The 20,847-nt window shown below is 36.4% G+C and overlaps 1 protein-coding gene across 2 annotated transcripts in view; it reads left to right on the top strand.

Moving 5' to 3' along the window:
• The first annotated feature begins 1,946 nt into the window (after nucleotides 1–1,946).
• SLC7A2 (solute carrier family 7 member 2) overlaps nucleotides 1,947–20,847 on the top strand; it is a 33,607-nt gene continuing 14,706 nt past the window's right edge. The window contains exons 1-6 of one of the 2 annotated variants that reach the window (XM_022571083.3): nucleotides 1,947–3,167; nucleotides 3,646–3,801; nucleotides 6,985–7,150; nucleotides 8,309–8,442; nucleotides 9,718–9,940; nucleotides 12,175–12,311. In XM_022571083.3, the coding sequence (XP_022426791.1) occupies nucleotides 2,792–3,167; nucleotides 3,646–3,801; nucleotides 6,985–7,150; nucleotides 8,309–8,442; nucleotides 9,718–9,940; nucleotides 12,175–12,311 (1,192 nt within the window). In that variant the 5' untranslated portion in view covers nucleotides 1,947–2,791. Of the gene's footprint in view, nucleotides 3,168–3,645; nucleotides 3,802–6,984; nucleotides 7,151–8,308; nucleotides 8,443–9,717; nucleotides 9,941–11,778; nucleotides 11,919–12,174; nucleotides 12,312–20,847 lie in introns of both variants that reach the window. The other variant, XM_022571081.3, reaches the window with a different exon arrangement.

The raw sequence follows: 20,847 nt of genomic DNA, 5'->3' as shown, positions 1-20,847 counted from the left end.
AGCATTTCAAAGAAGGTTGTTTATAGAAGGTTGTTTATCGGTTGGCTTGCTTATTCTTTTTTATTTTTATGCTATCTTGTGTTTGTGTGTGTGGGGGGGGGTTTAGAAACTTCGAAAACAACATGGTGACCATATTACCAAAAAAAGGATTAAAAAAATAAATAAAAGCTCACCCACAGTCATATCACTCTCCTTTCTTCTTAGTTTTCCTTGCTTCCTTCCAGATTCCTTTGCAATAGTTGTAGAATTTATCTTTTATTCATAACATGTGAGGTTAATCAATCACTTTACCAAGAGTGTTTTATTTAATTAATGACTAACAGGTGTGCCTCATTCTGTACATCAGTTGTCTCCTAAAGTTGTGTATGACATGTTCCATTTTCCTATGATCTTAAATCATTACTAAAATTCAGTGGGTCTTCATTTCTTAGCATTTTTCAGTTGGCAGTTATCCCTAATTCTTGAGCTTTGCACATCTCTGTTGTATAAAAATGCTTAAATATTATTGAAGGTCAGCATTTATAAATCCCTTCAACTGCCATCCTCCCACCTCAGTTGGCCTTTGTATAACTCCAGCTTTTCACTTGATTCTTTTTTAAGCAAAACACTTCTCTCCCATTTCTTCTAGATGTGTTATATGAGAAATAGCTATTTAAGGGCTAGGTAAGGGTAGAAATTGATACACATTTGATTTATGGAAGTTTGATAGATTTTGACTTTGGAAGCGCAAGTATGGGCAAAATGGGAGATGTCATCTGTTTTTGCAAATTTTTCAACAAGTATCTGTGAAGTGCCATGCTTGGCACTGTGCCAGGTGGTGTGGAAGATAATGATGTGTAAAACTTTATTTTTATTATCAAGGAACTTTTCACTCATTTTCATTTTTCTTTAGGATTTTTCTCTATATTCTTTGAATCAGCTGCTTTCAACATCAAGGACTTGCATTTATATTGATGTGTGAATAATGTTGAGTGAGTTAGCTTTATATACTAAGGTTAGCATGAAACTGGATTATTCATATCCCAGAAATGTTTTTCTCTTATGAGCAGTAAGTCATTGAGATTCAGTATAGAAAATTTATTATACTACTATATTTATTTATTGTTTGTTTGTTTGTTTGTTTGTTTTGCGGTACGCGGGCCTCTCACTGTTGTGGCCTTTCCCGTTGCGGAGCACAGGCTCCGGACGCGCAGGCTCAGCGGCCATGGCTCACGGGCCCAGCCGCTCCGCGGCATGTGGGATCTTCCCAGACCGGGGCACGAACCCGCGTCCCCTGCATCGGCAGGCGGACTCTCAACAACTACGCCACCAGGGAAGCCCTATACTACTGTTTTTAAATAAAATAAGTTTTAATAATAGTTTTCTTTTATAGAGATTAAGGTCGAGAAACGTTCAAGGATTTATTTCATAGGATAGAAAGCCCTAAGTTCTTCAGAGAAGATGTCAAGCTGTGATCTCATGAGTTTAAGCTATTGATAATGAGTATAACAAGATTGAAGGGATAACATTCAGCCTCTGTAGATCACTGTGCAATCAGAGTAAACATGACTCTGAACTTCTAAAAGTTAAATACATTTAACTTTATTGACTGAGAAGCTGTATATACTATTATATTCCCTATTCCTCAGTTATTTCTTAGTCTTCTGAATTATATGTCTCTGTAGACAAGGCCATATAGTGCCTTTTCATTTTTATATTTCTTTTGTATATGTTGTACATAGTCATTGGAGGTAAATTTAGAAACATATTAGCTATATAATATATATTGTATATTACCAATATTACTGTTAATATTTTGGTATATTTTGCTTCAGACTTTTTACTATAATATGTGTATTTTTTCCTTACTAAATCCACGTTTTATAACCTGACGAATTTTTTTTTTTCAGTGTTAGGTTGTTTGGGCCTGTAAGGTATGGCGAGTGAGACCTTCTGTCTACCTTATTCATTCCATTTAAAAAAGAATATATCAAACTTGGCATGGACTTTGACTTTATTTATTTATTTAGAAATTGCAAGTAAATATGAATAAGCATGTGTGTTTTATTACAAATTCATACTTAAAGCATAAGTGAATAGCAGTTTTATTTAGAAAACTCTAAGCATGTTTTGGGGGGAATTCTTTTAATTCTAAAAGGTTCAAGTGGCTCCACATTAAAATGAAACAAGGAAATGAAAGCAGAGCTCACACATATTTGATAAAGCTGTAGACCACATAATGATGGCATTTTTACCTGCTTTTAGGCAATACCTAGAATGTAAGTCTGGTAAAGCTGGAGGCCATACCAGCGTTCCACACCATACTAGACATAATCTTGGCACAATCCCTGGCGTGTAATAAGGCCTAAAAAAATATGAATTCAAGGAATGATTGAAGAAAAGAGACAGAGAGAGAACCAGAAAGATGAGGTGATTTACCCCTTTGCTTGAAGCAATGACAAATAAGCCACCTCTTGGAATATATTTCTATCGGCATATCCTTAAAAATTGCAACAACAAGCAAAAATGGCAAATCTTTTTAATCGCCCAAGGCTCCTATTCCTTTGCTCCCCAAATAAGTCATTTGTGGCAGATCCTTCTAAAAGGCCACATCAGAGTGAGCTCTGAGAAAATCACAGCTTTGGCTCATTCGACCCTCCTTCTGATTGCTCCGGGCCGCACCTCCAGCAAGGAGTAAAAGCAATCAGGTGGCACAGCTGTGCGGAGAAGCTGGGAGAGTAACTGGACGGATGGCAGTTCCAGATCAGCTTTTAATCCCCTCCCTTCTCTTCTTCAGGTTGCCATCTTCAGAATGATTCCCTGCAGAGCAGCGCTGTCTTTTGCACGATGTCTGATCCGGAGAAAAATCGTCACTCTGGACAGTCTAGAAGATACCAAACTGTGCCGCTGCTTATCCACCATGGACCTCATTGCCCTGGGCGTTGGAAGCACTCTGGGTGCCGGGGTTTATGTCCTCGCTGGCGAGGTTGCCAAAGCGGATTCTGGCCCCAGCATCGTGGTCTCCTTCCTCATCGCTGCGCTGGCTTCCGTGATGGCAGGCCTATGCTATGCTGAATTTGGGGCCCGAGTTCCCAAGACTGGGTCTGCCTATTTGTACACTTACGTTACTGTCGGAGAACTGTGGGCCTTCATCACTGGCTGGAATCTCATTTTATCTTATGTGATAGGTATGTTTGCAAAAAATCAACCAAATTGGGTAAAATGGTAGAAATGGCACTCCTGAGTCAGCGGCCTTAGGGTTCCGTGATAGGTCTGCATTAATTAGCGACTAGGTGATCAGAATGTATCTATTGATCCCTGCGTGTCTCATTTTTCTCATCTCTAAATAAAGTGTCTCCTTCTAGTTGCAAAATTTGGTGATTCTGCTTCATCTCTGAATATGCCATCACTTAGTGGGTTTGAAAACCTTTCTTAAAAAATGATAGCTCTTTAATGCAAATAAAATTGCCTGATTCCACAGTTATGGACTTGAGCATTTCATTGCTATTGTGTAATTATAAAGTTATCAAGATAATTTTATGTGTGATTAAAAGTTCAATTCTGTCTGAACTAACCCATGATTATCCTAGAATAGAGTAGCAAAAGATGTTATGTTAATTTTCTCTCACTGACTTTGTATTCTCTGAACGTTCTGTGTTTTGGAAGGAACGTCAAGTGTTGCAAGGGCTTGGAGTGGCACCTTTGATGAACTTCTTAGCAAACAGATTGGTCAGTTTTTCAGGACATACTTCAAAATGAATTATACTGGCCTTGCAGAGTATCCTGACTTTTTTGCTGTGTGCCTTATATTACTTCTAGCAGGTAAGAAAACCAATTACACTTCTGCCTAAGATGAGCCGGGCTAGTTGTCCCAGGAAAATAGGTTACCACTGAATTTGGGACCTGAGTTCGAAGGTTAGGCAGCATACTTATACACATAAGTTACTATTGGACATCTGTGGGCCTTGTGACTAGCTAGAACCACATTTTATCTTCTGTGATAAGTATGTTTCAAAAATAAATCTAAATTACATGGAACGGTAGAAATAGTACTTCTGAGTCCGTGACACCTGGAATGCACTAAATAATCAGATACGGTACATAAATTTTATAATACTAATTGGAGATTTGCAGGAATGGCAACAAAGCTTCAATAAGGAAGGATATAAAATTTTTGGCCTTATTTCATCTTGTTAGTTACAACTAAGGATATTTGCAAGCATACTGTTTCTAGAAGAAATTCTGTCTTTCTATTTATGCCTATATAATGTAGACATCTGGTTGAAAAAGGGAGCATATTCAAACCACCCGTCATTTTTTTTAATGCAGACATTATGGAGACAAACATACTTGATACTAGAATTTTCCTGTTTTCATCAGTTGTGTAGCATAATAGTTTAGAAAGGCATAGGAATTAGAGTGACCAGGTTTTCAGTTCTGCTCTGCCACTTCCTGTCTTTAGAACGTTGAGTGACTTAATCTTTCCATGACTCAGTTTGTTCATCCATAAAATGAGGACGTCAATGTTTATCTTGTGCTGGCTTTTTGCTTGATGCATAGTAAGCTCTTAGATGGCCGGCAGTTTTATTTTGTAGGCATAGCTCATCCCTGCTGTCCCCTAATATTTGTTTTAATTATTTGAGCGTTTTCAATTTTGATTGTCAAACTACCTGGCACTCCTGCTTAAATCCATCAAGGATTGCACTAAGAATAAAGTCCATGTTTGTTCCCATTTCCTGGTTGATAGACCCTTGCTTTCCTGTCCAACCTTATCACTAGCTACTTTCTCCCTATCTTTCTATAATTTTTCCTTATAAAATTACATAATTAAAAAAATAACTTTACCCTTTAAAATGTTAGCCATTAATTTAATGTTTTAGGTAGGGATATGGGTAGGGACATGAACAAAATTTATAGGTCCAAGTTATTTGGCATTTTCCTTCTAATGTCAAGAAAAATTGCATGAATTGTTTTTCAACAGGTGATAGGTTTTATTTGTTTCGGTTTCTCAACCGCCTAGCTAACATTAAATTAGTTACATCACATTTTATTTAAGGATGGTTTCAGTGACCTTAAATATTTAGCTTTAATCTCTAAACGATGAGAAGCATGTAGTTATGACACAGTTTCAGTCATTAAATTCCATGGCAAGACTCAGGCCTTGGCCTGTATTTTATGTCCCATGTTCATCAACCATCATGTCTTTTCTTTCAGGACAGGCTAAGATTACATGACAACTTTGTTCTTAGAAACTTCAAAGACCAAAACCTCCTGTTGTAATCTTTATTCATATTGTAATGCCAAATGTCTTGTCAACTGAGGCAGTTGTTTTATTAAAGATACAAGGGAAGTGTATGCAGCATTTAGATGAGAAGGCTAATTTACTGGTGGGAGTTGGGGATCTCAGAATGGAGAGTGCACTTGGGGTATTGGGAAACTTTTATAAAACTTGGTGGTGGCTTTGTTATCTTCCCAAATGTGTAGTAGTATAGTGTATATTTCCAAGGTGTAGAGTTATATAGTGTTTCCTAATCTGTCAGATAGTCACAGAGTCAGTAATTGTACTGACCGTACAGTTTTCCTTTATATTAGTATAGTTGTATTCTTGTATAATTCTGGGAATTATACAGGTAGGAGAATGAAATTCAGCTTTTCTCATCTCTACTTGGATAATTTTGCTTATTTGATCATGGGTGGTACAGATACGGGGAAGAAGCAAGTATGTATGTGATATAAGCCTTTCATCACAGTTATTTCCCCAACAGTAAAATGTAAACTTTCTTTGATCCATAATTCATATCTTATACAAGATGTATTAAAGATATAGATATGATAGATATAATCATGAAAGCACTGGAAGGAAACAAAAGTGAATGTTTTGGTGTTAATATTAGGGAAAATCTTTCTAGAGGTAGAAACTAAAGAGGAAAAATTTATATTCTAAAACTTTCTTACATGTTTAATCAACACTAAGATTAAAAGTACATGATAAATTAGGGAAAACATGCTCTATACATATACAGTGAGAGAGCTTATAGCATTATTGTATAAATAAGTCTTATAAATCAATATGAATAAGAATAGCCTAATGGGAAAAAATGGACAATTTAAATTGGGCCAAACTTTCTGGAGACTGTTTTGATGGTGTGAACCAAAAGTCTTACATAAAGTGTATACCGTTGATATGGTATTACCTTATAGAAAATTATTGTAAAGAAATAATTAGAAAGTGTAAAAAGATATTTATAAAAGGATGATTAGGTCAGTACTGTTTATGGTTGTAAGAAACTAACAGTGACCTGATTGTCTGTAAATATAGGAGTAAAATGTAGTGTCTCCATACAGTAGAAGAGTATGTGATTGTTAAAAATGAGGTTATATGTTTGTTGACATGTAAATGTGTGCCTGTGTGTCTTTGTGTGTGTGTGTGCAAAATTCTGGAAAGGAAGTTACACTTGATCTTTATTTCCTTTCTTTTTTTTTCTTTTCTGTATCTTCAGGTTACTTGAATAGGAAATTGATTGCATTTACAATCAGAATATAAAAATAAAACTATTAAAATGAATAGATTTAACAAAATATTTTTTGTCATGACAATTGAATAATTATTTTGTTTAATGTATTCTGTAAATATGAGGCAGACAATATGATTGAGTTTTACTTTAAAAACTTTTCAGCCATTAACCTTGAAATGGCTTTTTAGAACAGCATTTCATTAAAATTAAGTTACTTTACCTACCCATTGATAATAAAAGCCAGTTACTAAATTTATTCATTTATCAGAGAGTTTGGGATCTCCTGGCTATGAGCACAGTCTGCATTCTGAAATCAAGTTAGTTTTATTCACAGTTAGGTGACTAAGAACTCTCAATAGAAAGGGGTAAATGTCAGTTAAATATATGAATGCTGATGAAATGATATCCTAAAGCTTTTAACTGTCTCAAAATGCTGTTGCCTTTTCCTAAAGGTTAGGTAAACACTAAAATACCCTTTCTTTTTCCATAGGTCTTTTATCTTTTGGAGTAAAAGAGTCTGCTTGGGTGAATAAAGTCTTCACAGCCATTAATATCCTGGTCCTTCTCTTTGTTATGGTCGCTGGGTTTGTGAAAGGAAACGTGGCAAACTGGAAGATTAGTGAAGAGTTTCTCAAAAATATATCTGCAAGTGCCAGGTTAAATATTCGGGTTTTTCCTCTCCTATTTTGAGGTTTTTTTAAATATTTGCTTGCTTTTGTCTTATGTTACATTTTCCTCTAGAAAAACTGTTCTCAAACTTTTTGCTTCAGAGAACTTTCTGAAGGTCTGTTCTGTTTCAAGACTGTTCTTCCTGAGTGCATAGGTGTGCTCACTACGGAGCAGCTGCTTAAAGCCATGCAGTTGCTGGTTCTTAATCTCAAGCCTGGCTCCAGTTTTAAGGAAGAGCAAGGACAGGTCCTAACCATTGGAAGGATGGTTTTTTCCCTCCAAAGACTTGTCACCTCAAAATAACAAAGAACATTTTTGAGTCATGCATCCTTTAGTTTTTCCTTTGGGGACACTCTTTGGTTCCATTGCATCCTTTCAACCTTGTAGTAATTTTCACTCCTGCTCGTTTTTTTGAGAATGTTATTGATTGCATAAGCAGAATTGTCTATGTATTTCACTTTAAACCTGATAATCTCAAATATTAAATTAATTATATATGAAAGGTTTCATCCTAATATTTATTTAAGCATAATATTCCTATGTGTAAATAAGATTACAAAAATGTCTATTACATGAAGTGATGTACATGTACATGTTTTTCTTTACATATGTTGTTTGTAGCCATTCTGATGAGACAAAAATTTAGTATCCTCTGGTTTTATATAATTTTTCACATGTAATAGAATATTCAACTTCAGTATTATTAATCAAGATTAGAGAATTTTATTTCACCTTGTCAAAAGTCCTCTTAGTAAATTTTTCAGATGTACAGTCTGCCCCACTGTCCACGAGAAGAGAAAGTTTCTTGTCTTTATTTCAGATCATGGCCCATATATGGGGTCTCTGTTCTCAAAATCCTGCCTGGCTATGAGTTCCAGCCAGAGTGGATCTGAGTCTTCTGCTTATGCTAATGATCAGCCTCTAGTTGAGTGCTGGTAACCAGAGAGGGGTGCCATTATTGAGAACACCACCACATCCTCTAGGATAGGGTGAAAAAAATCAGAGTTTACCTTCAGTTTTGTACACATCAGCTTCCAAGGGCTGATGAACACAATAACCTTCCGAGGCTGTAGTTTGAGACAAATTGCTTGAAGAAGCAGTTTTCTAGGAAAATGACTTTCCAATGTGCTTCTTCTCTTCCTTAGGGAGCCACCTTCTGAAAATGGAACAAGTATCTATGGGGCTGGTGGCTTTATGCCTTATGGCTTTGCAGGAACTTTGGCTGGGGCTGCAACCTGCTTTTATGCCTTTGTGGGATTTGACTGCATTGCAACAACTGGTAAGAGCAAACTCTTAGCTCTATGTCGAAGGAAAAATTGTTCTTTGAACCACATGAGTACCCATAGGTGACAACAGAGGTTCAAGGGAAGAGAGTAGAATTTGGGATAATAAGGGCTGTTCCAGACCCAGAAGTAACACCTGCTGTATAAAAAGAAACGTAGTGAAACTCTCTGAGCTTTGGTTTCCATATTGGTAAAATCAGGAGAGCAATACCTACCTCTCAGATGTTATGAAGGGTACCTAAGATGATGAAAAATACTTTGCAAGTTGTCAACTACTTTATAAGTGTTGGTCATAATTACTACCCTTAACCTTTGGTCTGAAAGTGCTTTGGTCTGAAAGTGCTTTGGTCTGAAAGTGCTATCACAGTGAGTAACAACGATGATCATGCTCTTAAATTGTTTCTTCTTTAACAGGACAAAATACGTTGTGGTAATTCTTTTCTCTTTATCCTGTACAACAAAGTAATCATGCTACAATTAGTTAGTCTCTAAATGCTTCCTCTGGGTTCACATTATTGCATGGCCTTATAATTGACCATATTTGGGGTGTTTTAACTGCCAAATTGTATTAGAAAGATTGAAAAAGTGCTGTTTTTTATTAAAACTAAAATTTAATATAAATCAATGCACTGAGTAGAAGTTTGTCTTCATATGTATGGAAGCCTTCATAATTAAGGGCCTGCAGAATGCCATGATGTGTAATCTCTGTGGAGGAATCATTTTCCAAATGGATTAAGACTTCTGTTCTATCCCTAAACATTTAATAGTGCTGGGATAACATTTTTTCTTTCTGGAAATGGGAAACTGACTTGCAGCATTTCTTGCTTTCTCTTCTTGCCTCTGGGCTTTGATCTTTTTTATTTTATTTTATTTTTATTTTTATTTTTTTGCAGTACGTGGGCCTGTCACTGTTGTGGCCTCTCCCGTTGCGGAGCACAGGCTCCGGACACGCAGGCTCAGCGGCCATGGCTCACGGGCCCAGCCGCTCCGCAGCATGTGGGATCTTCCCGGACCAGGGCACGAACCCAGGTCCCCTGCATCGGCAGGCGGACTCTCAACCACTGCGCTACCAGGGAAGCCTGGGCTTTGATCTTTATGTGACATCACAGGACCCTCAAGAAAAGAAAAAACGTCATGTAGCATAGATGGAGCAAGCTGAGAAAACAGAAGGGACAGAGCAGAGTAGAATTACTATGAAGGAGAAGAAGAATTCATGTTTTACCTATTCATGTTTTATTAAATATGCAAATCTTTCGTTTATGTTTCCTTAGGTGAGGAAGTCCGGAATCCTCAGAAAGCTATTCCTATTGGAATTGTGACTTCTCTGCTCGTTTGCTTTATGGCCTATTTTGGGGTCTCAGCAGCTTTAACACTGATGATGCCATACTACCTCCTCGATGAGAAAAGCCCCCTTCCTGTAGCATTTGAGTATGTTGGATGGGGTCCAGCCAAATATGTCGTTGCAGCAGGCTCCCTCTGTGCTTTGTCAACAAGGTACGTTGCATTGCCTTTGGGGCAGGGCTGTCTGGGCTACTGCAAAGGTAGTCAGTGCCTAAAGAATTGCTTTTGTATGTTTTAAAAATAATCCTAATAGGAGGAACACATTATACAACTGTATTCTCTGAATAGTTCGCCCAAATTGCCATATCAAAATCTTAAGTGATAAAAACGTTTCCCCTGTCAGTTAAAACTCAGTTTTTCAAGATAATGATGATCCAAGCTTCTGTGGATATATATGGCATTAATACAAACTTATATATTTCATACATATTCATATATATATATGTACTGTAAAACTTTACAATGCTTATACTAGTATGTTCCCCTGCTGGCTTTGGTGTTACTTGTAGTGCTACAGACAATTGAGACCTTATGTGCAGACTTGACATTTTCTGCTGTCTTTTAAAATAATATCATGTCTGTAATGAGTGGAAGCTATATGCTGTGGCATTGTTAAGTATAATGTGCTTTTTATTATGAAGCACTGAGACTTCTTCCTGTCAGCACTGATCAGAGTGAATTTGGTGTAGAAATGGAAATTACTGTTCTCAAGTTAATGGTGGAAATTTGTATAAATCTATGCGAAAAGAATAGTTGAATCTCAAGTATTCAGATTTTCAGTAGCTGCTTATTTTAATATTTTATGATTCGTTTCTCAAGTTTCCTGAGCTACTCATATTTTAATTTAACATGTGATCATAAGATGTTTCATTTGAGTTTTATAGTGTGCTATACTTAGAGCATTCTTACAAAGAGAAAAATTAATCTCTGCTTGATTACTAATTTTTTGAAGTGAAAATAATTTTCTAAAAGTCTGAAATTGGAAAAAGAATTTTTTTGTATAATTCATCAGCCTAGCTTTTTTTCCCCTCAAACTCTCTTTTATTTTGTATTCAAGATAATATTAAGCAGCAATTAGAAATTACCCCTGTTGGTTTCTTAGCCATCTGCCAGTGTTGAGGTTTATTCTAAATAGTTTCAAACAGTTTCAGAAATCTGAACTGTGGTGATACCTCGCCACCATGGTCTTAGAAGAGAGATGGACAAAGATTTATTTGTGGCCAACTCAACCCAGCTTTATTAAAAAATAAAGAAGATGGATTTAAAAAGTATATTTTACTTACTTTCTCTTTCAGTGGTTATTTTTCACAACTAATTCATGTATGGAATGATGCAGCCAGTAAACGCACAAGTAATTCAAAACATCTAAAGCAAAAAATCGTTTTCTTAAACTGCACTGTTACTAACGTTTAATTGCAGCTGTTTTTATGTACTAAATATACAGTGAGTTGATTTTTTGTGTGTCTTTTTCTGTCTTGATTATCTTATGATGCTAAGAATTATTAATTTGATCAAAGATCACACTATATGAGGAAAAATAATGGTAAAATAAATATGAAAAATGTGTAGTTGTTGAATAAATGAAGTGACTATACTATAAAATCAAATTACTTAATCTTTTCTATAATTACATATCAATTTATAAATTTTATTTTCGAAGTTAAAAGTGTCTTAATGATATAATTGGGTTTTTTTTGGTCTTAATTCCTTAGTTTTAATCTAGTAGTAATCATGGGCCTGCACAAATTATTTGCAGTATTGTTTTTAGTCTGATAATTGTGCTGGGCAAATATCTGTAAGAGAATAATAAGTAGCACAATGGTTAATTGGTATCTATTTTTAAATGCCCAATCATAATACATTTTAAAAATAACAAGACTTCATAATCACAGCTGTGATGCTGAGTTTTATGCGATTACTTAATTTCAGTTCTGGGATGTAATCTTGCATGAATGTGTTTGCCATACTGCATGTGTTTGCTTTTTATTCAGTCTTCTTGGATCCATTTTCCCAATGCCTCGTGTAATCTATGCTATGGCGGAGGATGGGTTGCTTTTCAAATGTCTAGCTCAAATCAATTCCAAAACGAAGACACCAATAATTGCTACTTTATCATCGGGTGCGGTGGCAGGTGAGAGAGTTGACTTTTATTAAGTAAAGGGGGATCTTTTTTCATCGAGGATTCTGGAAAAAAAAGGGAAAATTAGGTCGTTTTCTGTTTATATATATATAAAGATTAATAACTTTTTTGTGAATATTTTCGATTTTGAATTTCTTTTTTTGCTATAGGTTCTGTACTTTAGTGTGTCCAGTCTTTACCAGTATATACTCATCTAGAATAATACTTGTAATAACTCACATGTGGATTATGAATTTTTCTGTTCTAGTCTTCTGGGTTCCATGTTTCCTTTGCCCCGAATTCTGTTTGCCATGGCCCGGGATGGTTTACTGTTTAGATTTCTTGCCAGAGTGAGTAAGAGGCAGTCACCAGTAGCTGCCACACTGACTGCAGGGGTCATCTCTGGTAAGCTTTACAAACATAGGATTCTTCAACATTGGACTTGAGCATTTTATGCGCATGCATGGACTTATAAAGAGGGTCTGCTTGCTGTGCATGTAAATTAAGAACAAAATCACTGATAAATTAGGGTATAAACATTGGAATCACATCTGCAAATTGTGGTGGCGGTGCTCTACCGAAATTCATAACTGACCCTTTGGGATTTGGTCCTATTTCGTTATCTTAACCTTTGGGGCTTCTAACAAATGCGCAAAGGTTTGTAATGGTTCTTCACTATATATCAGCTATCAAATGCTTTTCAGATCGATGAATGACCCCATAAGATTATTTATTGACACACGAAATGTTAATTAAAGAATGATTACTTAATACTTGAATTGTTAATTAAAAATAATGATTCAATATTTTCTTTTTCGTCCAGGATTTAAGTTGAATATTGCTAAACGACCATAGGATTTTTGAAAAGCTAAAGTTTACCCATTCTTATTTAAATATAAGAAATGTCAAAGATAATTTATACTTGGTCATTGTTATCACTGCCCTCAGTATGGTGGCTAACCCCACTTCCTGGGCCATCATGGTTCTCTAAGAGTTACTAATACCTATACAGTCATAAACCCCATTAGGAATCTATTTTCCCTTTCAACAGTTTTGATATTAAGTCATGTTAAAAAAAAAACAACAACACAAATTCCATTTGCCTACCTTTTGGCATGTCATAATATCCACGTAAAATGCTTTTGGACGGATCCTTTTTTTTTTCTCACAGTTCTTTTTTAATTTTTTTAATACGTCTTTATTGGAGTATAATTACTTCACAATGCTGTGTTAGTTTCTGTTGTACAACAGAGTGAGTCAGCCATATGCATACATATATCCCCATATCCCCTCCCTCTTGAGCTTCCTTCGCACCCTCCCTATCCCACCCCTCAAGGTACTCGCAAAGCACCGAGCTGATCTCTCTGTGCTATGCCACTGCTTCCCACTAGCTATCTATTTTACATTTGGTAGTGTATATATGTCGATGCTTCTCTCACTTCACCCCAGTTTCCCCGCTCCCCGTGTCCTCAAGTCCATTCTCTATGTCTGTGTCTTTATTCCTGCCCTGCCACTAGGTTCATCAGCACCATTTTTTTTTAGATTCCGTATACGTGCGTTAGCATACGGTATATGTTTTTCTCTTTCTGACTTACTTCACTCTGTATGACAGACTCTAGATCCATCCACCTCACTACAAATAACTCAATTTCGTTTATTTTTATAGCTGAGTAATATTCCATTGTATATATGTGCCCCATCTTCTTTATCCATTCATCTGTTGATGGACATTTAGGTTGCTTCCATGTCCTGGTTATTGTAAATAGTGCTGCAATGAACATTGTGATACATGACTCTTTTTGAATTATGGTTTTCTCAGGGTATATGCCCAGTAGTGGGATTGCTGGGTCATATGGTAGTTCTATTTTTATTTTTTTAAGGAACCTCCATACTGTTCTCCATAGTGATTTTACCAATTTACATTCCCACCAACAGTGCAGGAGGGTTCCCTTTTCACCACATCCTTTCCAGCATTTATTTTTTCTAGATTTTTTGATAATGGCCATTCTGACTGGTGTGAGGTGATACCTCATTGTAGTTTTGATATTTCTCTAATAATTAGCGATGTTGAGCATCTTTTCACATTCCTCTTGGCCATCTGTATGTCTTCTTTGATGAAATGTCTATTTAGGTCTTCTTCCCATTTTTTGATTGGGTTTTTTTTTTTGATATTGAACTCCATGAACTGTTTGTATATTTTGGAGATTAATCCTTTTTCTGTTGTTTCATTTGCAAATATTTTCTCCCATTCTGAGGGTTGTCCTTTTGTCTTGTTTATTGTTTCCTTTGCTGTGCAAAAGCTTTTAAGTTTCATTAGGTCCCATTTGTTTATTTTTGTTTTTATTTCCATTATTCTAGGAGGTGGGTCAAAAAAGATCTTGCTGTGGTTTATGTCAAAGAGTGTTTTTCCTATGTTTTCCTCTAAGAGTTTTATAGTGTCTGGTCTTACATTTAAGTCTTTAATCCATTTTGAGTTTATTTTTGTGTATGGTGTTAGGGAGCATTCTAATTTCATTCTTTTACATGTGGCTGTCCAGTTTTCCAAGCATCACTTATTGAAGAGGCTGCCTTCCCTCCATTGTATGGTCTTGTCTCCTTTGTTGTAAATTAGGTGACCATATTTGCATGGGTTTACCTCTGGGCTTTCTATCCTGATCTATATTTCTGTTTTTGTGCCTGTACCATATTGTCTTGATTACTGTAGCTTTGTAGTATAGTTTTAAGTCAGGGAGCCTGATTCCTCCAGCTCAGTTTTCTTTCCCAAGATTGCTTTAGCTATTTGGGGTCTTTTGTGTTTCCGTACAAATTGTAAAACTTTTTGTTCTAATTCTGCGAAGAATGCCATTGGTAGTTTGATAGGGATTGCATTGAATCTGTAGGTTGCTTTGGGTAGTATAGTCATTTTCACAATGCTGATTCTTCCAATCCAAGAACATGTTATATCTCTCCATCTATTTGTATCATCTTTAATTTCTTTCATCAGTGTCTTATAGTTTTCTGCATACATGTCTTTTGTCTCCCTAGGTAGGTTTATTCCTAGGTATTTTATTCTTTTTGTTGCAGTGGTAAATGGGAGTGTTTCCTTAATTTCTCTTTCAGATTTTTCACCATTAGTGTATAGGAATGCAAGAGATTTCTGTGCATTAATTTTGTATCCTGCAACTTTACAAAATTCATTGATTAGCTCTAGTAGTTTTCTGGTGGCATCTTTAGGATTCTCTATGTATAGTATCATGTCACCTGCAAACAGTGACAGTTTTGCTTCTTCTTTTCCAATTTGTATTCCTTTTATTTCTTTTTCTTCTCTGATTGCTGTGGCTAGGACTTCCAAAACTGTGTTGACTAAGAGTGGCAAGAATGGACATCCTTGTCTTGTTCCTGATCTTAGTGGAAATGTTTTCAGTTTTTCACCATTGAGTGTGATGTTTGCTGTGTGTTTGTCATATATGGGCTTTATTATGTTGAGGTAGGTTCCCTCTATGCCCATTTTCTGGAGAGTTTTTATCATAAATGGGTGTTGACTTTTGTCAAAAGCTTTTTCTGCACCTATTGAAATGATCATACGGTTTTTGTTCCTTAATTTGTTAATGTGGTCTATCCCATTGATTGATTTGTGTTTATTGAAGAATCCTTGCATTTCTGGGATAAATCCCACTTGATCATGGTGTATGATCCTTTTAATATGTTGTTGGATTCCGTTTGCTAGTATTTTGTTCCAGATTTTTGCATCTATGTACATCAGTGCTATTGCTCTATAATTTTCTTTTTTTGTGATATCGTTTTCTGGTTTTGGTATCAGGGTTATGGTAGCTTCATAGAAAGAATTTAGGAGTGTTCCTCCCTCTGCAATTTTTTGGAAGAGTTTGAGAAGGATCGGTGTTAGTTCTTCTCTAAATGTTTGATAGAATTCACCCGTGAAGCCATCTGGTCCTGGACTTTTGTTTGTTGGAAGATTTTTAATTACAGTTTCAATTTCATTACTTGTGATAGGTCTGTTTGTAGTTTCTAATTCTTCCTGGTTCAGTACCTTTCCAAGAATTTGTCCATTTCTTCGTGATTGCCCATTTTATTGGCATATAGTTGTTTGTAGTAGTCTCTTATAGTCCTTTGTATTTCTGCGGTGTCAGTTGTGATTTCTCCTTTTTCATTTCTAATTTTATTGAATTGTGTCTTCTCCCTTTTTTTCTTGATAGCTCTACTAAGGGTTTATCAATTTTGTTTATCTTCTCAAAGAACCAACTTTCAGGTTTATTGATCTTTGTTATTGTTTCCTTCATTTCTAGTCCATTTATTTCTGCTCTGATCTTTATGATTTCTTTCCTTCTACTGACTTTGCGTTTTCTTTGTTCTTCTTTCTCTAGTCGCTTTAGGTGTAGGGTTAGATTGTTTATTTGAGATTTTTCTTGTTTCTTGAGGTGAGATTGAACTGCTATAAACTTCCTCTCAGAACTGCTTTTGCTGTGTCCCATAGGTTTTGAGTCATTGTGTTTTTGTTGTCATTTGTTTCTATGTATTTTTTTATTTCTTTGATTTCTTCAGTGATCTCTTGGTTATTTAGTAGTGCACTGTTGAGCCTCCATGTATTTTACAGTCTTTTTCCTGTAATTGATTTCCAATCTCATAGTATTGTGGTCAGAAAAGATGCTTGATATGATTTCAGTTTTCTTAAATTTTCCAAGGCTTGATTTGTTACCCAAGATGTGATCTATCCTGGAGAATATTCCATGTACACTTGAGAAGAAAATGTATTCTGCCACTTTTGGGTGGAATGTTCTATGAATATCAATTCAATCTATCTGCTCTCTTGTGTCATTTAAAGCTTGTGTTTCCTTAGTTATTTTCTGTTTGGATGATCTGTCCATTGGTGTAAGTGGGAGGTGTTAAAGTCTCCTACTATTATTGTGTTACTGTCGATTTCCTCTTTCATGGTTGTTAGCATTTGCCTTATGTATTGAGGTGGTCCTATGTTGGGTGCATAAACATTTATAATTGTTATATCTTCTTCTTGGATTGATCCCTTGATCATTATGCAGTGTCCTTCCTTATCTCTTATAACAGTCTTTATTTTAAAGTCTATTTTATCTGCTATGAGTATTGCTACTCCAGCTTTCCTTTGATTTCCATTTGCACGGAATATCTTTTTCCATCCCTTCACTTTCAGTCTGTGTGTGTCCCTAGGTCTGAAATGGGTCTCTTGTAAACAGCATATATATGGGTCTTGTTTTTGTATCCATTCAGCCAGTCTGTGTCTTTTGGTTAGGGCATTTAATCCATTTATATTCAAAGTTATTATCGATATGTATGTTCCTATTACCATTTTCTTAATTGTTTTGGGTTTGTTTTTGTGGGTCTTCTTCTTCTCTTGTCTTTCCCGCCTAGAGAAGTTTCTTTAGCATTTGTTGTAAAGCTGGTTTGGTGGTGCTGAATTCTCTTAGCTTTTGCTTGTCTGAAAAGCTTTTGATTTCTCCATTCAATCTGAGTGATTGCTGGGTAGAGTAACCTTGGTTGTAGATTTTTCTGTTTCATCACTTTAAGTATATCCTGCCACTCCCTTCTGGCCTGCAGAGTTTCTGCTGAAAAATCAGCTGATAACCTTATGGGGATTCCTTTGTATGTTATTTTTTGCTTTTCCCTTGCTACTTTTAATATTTTTTCTTTGAATTTAATTTTTGTCAGTTTGATTAATATGTGTCTTGGTGTGTTTCTCCTAGGGTTTATCCTGTATGGGACTCTCTGTGCTTCCTGGACTTGGGTGACTATTTCCTTTCCTACATTAGGGAAGTTTTCCACTATAATCTCTTCAAATACTTTCTCAGACCCTTTTTTTTTTCCTCTTCCTCTGGGACTCCTGTAATTTGAACATTCATGCATTTAGTGTTGTCCCAGAAGTCTCTGAGATTGTCTTCAATTCTTTTCATTCTTTTTTCTTTATTCTGCTCCTCAGCAGTTATTTCTACCATTCTGTCTTCAAGCTCACTTATTCATTCTTCTGCCTCAGTTATTCTGTTATTGATTCCTTCAGTGTATTTTTCATTTCAGTTATTGTATTGTTCATCGCTGTTTGTTTGTTCTTTAGTTCTTCTAGATCTTTGTTAAACCTTTCTTGTATTTTCTCAATCCGTGCCTCCATTCTATTTCCGAGATTCTGGATCATCTTTATTCTCATTACTCTGAATTCTTTTTCAAGTAGATCGCCTATTTCCTCTTCATTTATTTGGTCCTGTAGGTTTTTACCTTGCTCCTTCATCTGTGACATATTTTTTTGCTGTCTCATTTTTTTTTTTTTTTTTTTTTTGATGGGTGGGATTGTGTTCTTGTCTTACTGGTTGTTTGGCCTGAGGCTTCCAACACTGGCATTTGTAGGCTGTTGGGTAGAGCTGGGTCTTGGTGCTGAGATGAGAACCTCCGGGAGACCTCACTCTGATGAATATTCCCTGGGGTCTGAGGTTCTCTGTTAGTTCAGTGGTTCGAACTTGGAGCTCCCACCACAGGAGCTTCAGCCCAATCCCCGCTCATGAACCAAGATCCCACAAGCTGCATGGGGTGGCAATAAAAAAAAAAGGAGAACAATAACAAAGAGTAAAAAATAAAATTAGACTAGGAAACTAACAGATATGTCAGAAAGAATATAAAAATAAAAATATAGGTGAACAACTTTTGGAAGGTAAAACAGAACCACAATAGTAAAAAAGAGGAGAAAAAAAAAAAGGTGGAAAAGGCCTTGGCTGTGGGTGCAGGACTTAGGCAGGGGCCGGGTTTTGGCAGTGGGTGGGGCCTATGCTTAGGACCCACAGAGCTGGAAAAGGCCCTTGGGGGTGGTGGGGCTTAGGCTCAACAGAAGGGGTACTGGCTGTGCCTCTGGTCTAGAGGGTGGGGACCCGGCCTGAGAGCACAGCAGGCTTCTTGGTCCGAGTCGGAGGGGCAAACACCCTCCGCTCCTCTCCTGCTCCTCCGGTCCTGGAGGGCCCCTCCCGCCTGCCTCTCCTGTTCTCCCCCAACCTCCCTCCTAGCCCCCAGGAGCAACACGGCCTGGAGGGGCCCTCTGAGGGTGTAGGACCTGCCTGAGAGCCGGGCCAATTGGGCAGGGGAAATGCTCAGCGCGTTCCCCCTTGATCCGAGTCCCTGAGGGTCCCTCCAGGCGTGGGAACCCCTCCCCCTTCCAGCCACCCCTCCAGGGCACTGGTCCTGTCCGGCATCCACTTCTCTTCCCCTCTCAGTCCCCCTACGTCCTACCGGTTCACGTGGGGGTTCCACCCATCTCCTTGGGCGTCAAGGTCTCCCACCAGCATCCAGCAGGCACCCTAGTTGTCCAGATTCTTATTCCATGTGGAAATTTTCAAAGAGATTTTACAGATCAAGAGAATGGCCTTAAAGCCCCTGTTTTAAGGAAGAGAGGAAGAGAAAGACTTTAGCCAGCTTTATAGATAAAACAATAAACACTCTTGGTAGTAGAAATTCAAACCAAAAAATGATAATTTTGTTGAGGCTCTGAATTTTGGGGAAATTAGATTAGAGAACACTAATGCTTAATTATGTATGAAATGGGATTCTTTCAGAGTCAGAAAGTATTTGCCTAAACAACTGCACTTTATAATGTTTTGTAACAAATTTGGCACTTTATTAGATGTATGTTGGGAGGTCAAATCACTTATTTTCTCAGTGCTTAGATTTCTGCCCCCATAAAATGAAGGTTGCACTAGATGATTTAAGGCCCACTTTATGATTAAACAGTGCATTATGATATTAAAGATAGTTCATAAATCTTGACAAAGAAAAACATATTTTATTTACTCCATAAAAGCTTTTTTTTCCCCAGTAAAATCTTGCCCATTAATTCTCTACTATGTATTCATAATTTTTTAAAATGTACTCTTCTTCCTTCAGGAAGAATTTAATTTGCCAGCATAATAAGATATTGAAATTAATAATTAAAAGAAGATAATTGTAGCATTTTCAATGCTCTAAAATATTATATTTTGTTATTCTGTAGTCCCACATCTTGCTTTGCTTGTTTTTAACTTAAATCAAAGAGCTTGTATGGATAATTAATCATTTTCTTCTGTTTTGGCTACCTTGTTTTGGTTATCTGTGGTTCTTACAAAACATATTAAAATTTTAATCTGATGTATAACTATATTAGCAATGGAGATTTTTCAAAGTAAGGCATGGGGTGTATTTAAAGAAACAATGTGCTATTATAGAAGGGGCACGGGCATGTTGGTTTAGCTGGAACCCCGCTTCTACCTACTAGTTGTAACCTTGTTAAGTTAGCCTGTCTATAAAAAAGAGGATAGTAATCCTGTTAAGTTAAACCATGTGAAATTGCTGGGGTTTTGTTTAAAAACAGTCAAATACTGCGCTATAAAGCTGAATCTAAATAATTTCCCCTGTCTCATAGGATTATTGAATTGAAGATAAATGGAGATCATAGAGATAGAAAGCTTGCTGAGGTGTCTGGAACACCCCATGAGTGGAATGTGGTGTTTTCTACTTATTATGATAGGGACAACTATTTGGTAAATTCAAGTTAATATCATCACTATTTTGATGTTTCAATGGAGAAAAAACGTTGCTAAGTGCAAGTTGACTATTCAACTGTATAAATTATACTTTGCCTCTTAACATTATTGGGGCCTGGGGACGGGTCACAGATCGCTCAAATTTAGTCAGATTGTGTGGTTTTAATCAGAGTAGAATTTAGCCACTATCAGAAACATAATTTAATTGGACATTATTTTATTCTGTAGAAGATATAACTCAGAATGCAGATGGGAATTAAAATGATTATATAACATCTATAATGAAAGCTCTTCTGTTCGAATTCTTTTATGTTTTTTTAAAAAGGAGCCAGCCAATATTTCCTAGCAGTGTTTTTCTTCTGAAACATCAAAGGAGAGTATTCTGTCATATAATATTTTCACTCTTTGTCAGGCCAATATTT

Source organism: Delphinapterus leucas, chromosome 21, assembly GCF_059928025.1.
Source record: "Delphinapterus leucas isolate spDelLeu-1000000601 "Yukka" chromosome 21, BTC_Dleu_Yukka2, whole genome shotgun sequence".
NCBI classification, from domain to species: Eukaryota; Metazoa; Chordata; class Mammalia; order Artiodactyla; family Monodontidae; genus Delphinapterus; species Delphinapterus leucas.
The sequence above is the reverse complement of the archived record's forward strand: the minus strand, read 5'-3'. Positions and strand labels throughout refer to the sequence as shown.